This window comes from Scyliorhinus torazame, chromosome 5, assembly GCF_047496885.1.
Source record: "Scyliorhinus torazame isolate Kashiwa2021f chromosome 5, sScyTor2.1, whole genome shotgun sequence".
NCBI classification, from domain to species: domain Eukaryota; kingdom Metazoa; phylum Chordata; class Chondrichthyes; order Carcharhiniformes; family Scyliorhinidae; genus Scyliorhinus; species Scyliorhinus torazame.
Genome location: NC_092711.1, coordinates 6,661,347 through 6,665,453, shown reverse-complemented (window position 1 = coordinate 6,665,453; position 4,107 = coordinate 6,661,347). Strand labels below are relative to the sequence as shown.

The following is a 4,107-nucleotide window of genomic DNA, read 5'->3' as shown; positions in this document are numbered from 1 at the left end:
CTCCCCCCTCACTCCCTCTCTCCCCCTCGCTCCCTCTCTTCCCATCTCCCCCTCGCTCCCTCTCTCGCACTCGCTCCCTCTCTCGCACTCGCTCCCTCTCTCCCCCTCGCTCCCTGTCTCCCCCTCGCTCCCTTTCTCCCCCTTCGCTCCCTCTCTCCCCCTTCGCTCCCTCTCTCCCCCTTCGCTCCCTCTCTCCCCCTTCGCTCCCTCTCTCCCCCTTCGCTCCCTCTCTCCCCCCCACTCCCTCTCTCCCCCTCGCTCCTCTATCCGTCTCCCCCTCGCTCCCCCTCTCCCGTCTCTTCCCCCCTCGCACCGTCTCTCCCCCTCGCACCGTCTCTCCCCCTCGCACCCTCTCTCCCCCTCGCTCCTCTATCCGTCTCCCCCTCGCTCCCCCTCTCCCGTCTCTCCCCCCTCGCTCCCGTCTCTCCCCCCTCGCACCCTCTCTCCCCCTCGCTCCTCTCTCCGTCTCCCCCTCGCTCCCTCTCTCCCCCTCCCCCTCGCTCCCTCTCTCCCCCTCGCTCCCTCTCTCCCCCTCGCTCCCTCTCTCCCCCTCGCTCCCTCTCTCCCCCTTGCTCCCTCTCTCCGGTCTCCCCCCTCGCTCCCTCTCTCCCCCTCGCTCCCTCTCTCCCCCTCGCTCCCTCTCTCCCCCTTGCTCCCTCTCTCCGGTCTCCCCCCTCGCTCCCTCTCTCCCCCCTCGCTCCCTCTCTCCCCCCTCGCTCCCTCTCTTCCCCCTCGCTCCCTCTCTCCCCCCTCGCTCCCTCTCTCCCCCTCGCTCCCTCTCTCCCCCCTCGCTCCCTCTCTCCCCCCTCGCTCCCTCTCTCCCCCCTCGCTCCCTCTCTCCCCCCTCGCTCCCTCTCTCCCCCCTCGCTCCCTCTCTCCCCCCTCGCTCCCTCTCTCCCCCTTCGATCCGCCTCTCTCCCCCTTCACTCCCTCTCTCCCCCTCGCTCCCTCTCCGATCACTCCCTCATCGCTCCCTCTCCCCCCCCTCGCTCCCTCTCTCCCCCCTCGCTCCCTCTCCCCCCCCTCGCTCCCTCTCTCCCCCTCTCTCCCTCCCTCCCTCTCCCCCTCCCTCCCTCTCCCCCTCCCTCCCTCTCCCCCTCCCTCCCTCTCCCCCTTGCTCCCTCTCTCCCCCCTCGCTCCCTCTCTCCCCCCTCGCTCCCTCTCTCCCCCCTCGCTCCCTCTCTCCCCCTCGCTCCCTCTCTCCCCCCTCGCTCCCTCTCTCCCCCCTCGCTCCCTCTCTCCCCCCCTCGCTCCCTCTCTCCCCCCCCCTCGCTCCCTCTCTCCCCCCTCGCTCCCTCTCTTCCCCCCTCGCTCCCTCGCTCCCTCTCTCCCCCTCGCTCCCTCTCTCCCCCGTCCCTCTCTCCCTCTCTCTCCCCTCCCAGACGCCTGGTGGATTCGGCCTGGTCCTGGACCGTGCTGCTGGCAGGCGGGTACCTCCTGCTCCTGGCCTACCTGTCCTCGGGCAGCCTGCTCACCACCCTGCGCCACCTCAGCCGGCTGGCGGTGGGCACGGGCGTGAGGGTGCTGTGCTCGCGCACCTTCTCCTGGATCGAGGATGTGACGGGGTGTTGCTTCCAGCCCACCCCGGAGGGCCTGCTGCTCCTGGAGTCGCTGGGAGACCGGGCCAGCTGCGTGGGCCAGGGTCACCTCTGGCTGGGTTACCAGGTCTCGGGCGAGGCCTTCCTGCTCACCTACGCCTCGCTGGTGCTGGCGGAGGAGCTGTCCGCCTTCCAGCCCTACCTGAGGCGCCGCCTGCCGGCCGGGGCCCCCCTCCGCCTCGTCTACCTGCTGGCGGCCGCCTTCCTCCTCCTCTGGAACGCCCTGCTCCTCGTCTCCGTCGTCTTCTTCCACCGCTACTCGCAGAAGATGGCGGCGGCCGGCTTTGCCCAGCTGTGCTGGCACCTGACCTACCGCCGCTGGTACCTGTGCCGCTGGTCGCCCTCTCGGCCGGCACACGACCTCTTCCCCAGGGGCCCGCCCCGCCGGGACCCGGCGGGCAGGAGGTGTGTGTGCGGGGCAGCGACGGCAGGGGGAGACGTCACCTGGGAATCCGTGACGGAGACGCTCCTGTCCAGAGAGTAACCCCCGCCCCCCTCCTCCTCCCGCAGTCTCGTCGGATCCTCGGTCAGTCCAGCCCCGGACGGTTTGTAACCCCCCTCTCGGTCATCACTCCCTCAGCACTGACCCTCAGACAGTGCGGCACTCCCTCAGTACTGTCCCTCTGACAGTGCGGCACTCCCTCAGTACTGACCCTCTGACAGTGCGGCACTCCCTCAGCACTGACCCTCAGACAGTGCGGCGCTCCCTCAGTACTGTCCCTCTGACAGTGCGGCACTCCCTCAGTACTGACCCTCAGACAGTGCGGCACTCCCTCAGCACTGACCCTCAGACAGTGCGGCACTCCCTCAGTACTGTCCCTCTGACAGTGCGGCACTCCCTCAGTACTGACCCTCAGACAGTACGGCACTCCCTCAGTACTGACCCTCTGACAGTGCGGCACTCCCTCAGCACTGACCCTCTGACAGTGCGGCACTCCCTCAGCACTGACCCTCTGACAGTGCGGCACTCCCACAGTACTGACCCTCTGACAGTGCGGCACTCCCTCAGTACTGACCCTCAGACAGTGCGGCACTCCCTCAGCACTGACCCTCAGACAGTGCGGCACTCCCTCAGTACTGTCCCTCTGACAGTGCGGCACTCCCTCAGTACTGACCCTCAGACAGTACGGCACTCCCTCAGTACTGACCCTCTGACAGTGCGGCACTCCCTCAGCACTGACCCTCTGACAGTGCGGCACTCCCTCAGCACTGACCCTCTGACAGTGCGGCACTCCCACAGTACTGACCCTCAGACAGTGCGGCACTCCCTCAACACTGACCCTCTGACAGTGCGGCACTCCCTCAGTACTGACCCTCTGACAGTGTGACGCTCCCTCAGTACTGACCCTCTGACAGTGCGGCACTCCCTCAATACTGACCCTCTGACAGTGCAGCACACCCTCAGTACTGACCCTCTGACAGTGCGGCACTCCCTCAGTACTGACCCTCTGACAGTGCGGCACTCCCTCAGTACTGACCCTCTGACAGTGCGGCGCTCCCTCAGTACTGACCGTCTGACAGTGCGGCACTCCCTCAATACTGACCCTCTGACAGTGCAGCCCTCCCTCAGTACTGACCCTCTGACAGTGCAGCACTCCCTCAGTACTGACCCTCTGACAGTGCAGCACTCCCTCAGTACTGACCCTCTGACAGTGCAGCACTCCCTCAGTACTGACCCTCTGACAGTGCAGCACTCCCTCAGTACTGACCCTCTGATAGTGCAGCACTCCCTCAGTACTGACCCACTGACAATGCAGCACTCCCTCAGTACTGACCCTCTGACAGTGCGGCACTCCCTCAGTACTGACCCTCTGACAGTGCGGCACTCCCTCAGTACTGACCCTCTGACAGTGCGGCACTCGCTCAGTACTGACACTCTGACAGTGCGGCGCTCCCCCAGTACTGACCCTCTGACAGTGCCGCACTCCCTCAGTACTGACCCTCTGACAGTGCGACGCTCCCTCAGTACTGACCCTCTGACAGTACGGCGCTCCCTCAGTACTGACCCTCTGAGAGTGCGGCACTCCCTCAGTACTGACCCTCTGACAGTGCGGCGCTCCCTCAGTACTGACCCTCTGACACTGCGGCGCTCCCTCAGTACTGACCCTCTGACAGTGCGGCGCTCCCTCAGTACTGACCCTCTGACAGTGCGGCACTCCCTCAGTACTGACCCTCTGACAGTGCAGCCCTCCCTCAGTACTGACCCTCTGACAGTGCAGCACTCCCTCAGTACTGACCCTCTGACAGTGCGGCACTCCCTCAGTACTGACCCTCTGACAGTGCAGCACTCCCTCAGTACTGACACTCTGACAGTGCGGCACTCGCTCAGTACTGACCCTCTGACAGTGCAGCCCTCCCTCAGTACTGACCCTCTGACAGTGCAGCGCTCCCTCAGTACTGACCCTCTGACAGTGCGGCACTCCCTCAGTACTGACCCTCTGACAGTGCGGCACTCGCTCAGTACTGACCCTCTGACAGTGCGGCACTCCCTCAGTACTGACACTCTGAC

General features: G+C 66.0%; 1 protein-coding gene across 1 annotated transcript in view; it reads left to right on the top strand.

The window, feature by feature from the left end:
• The window catches only part of LOC140422629 (fat storage-inducing transmembrane protein 1-like), a 3,284-nt gene extending 928 nt beyond the window's left edge, over nt 1–2,356 (top strand). Inside the window, exon 2 of the mRNA XM_072507634.1 lies at nt 1,383–2,356. Within this exon, the coding sequence (XP_072363735.1) occupies nt 1,383–2,082 (700 nt within the window). The 3' untranslated portion in view covers nt 2,083–2,356. The remainder of the gene's footprint in view (nt 1–1,382) is intronic.
• The last annotated feature ends 1,751 nt before the right edge of the window (nt 2,357–4,107 follow it).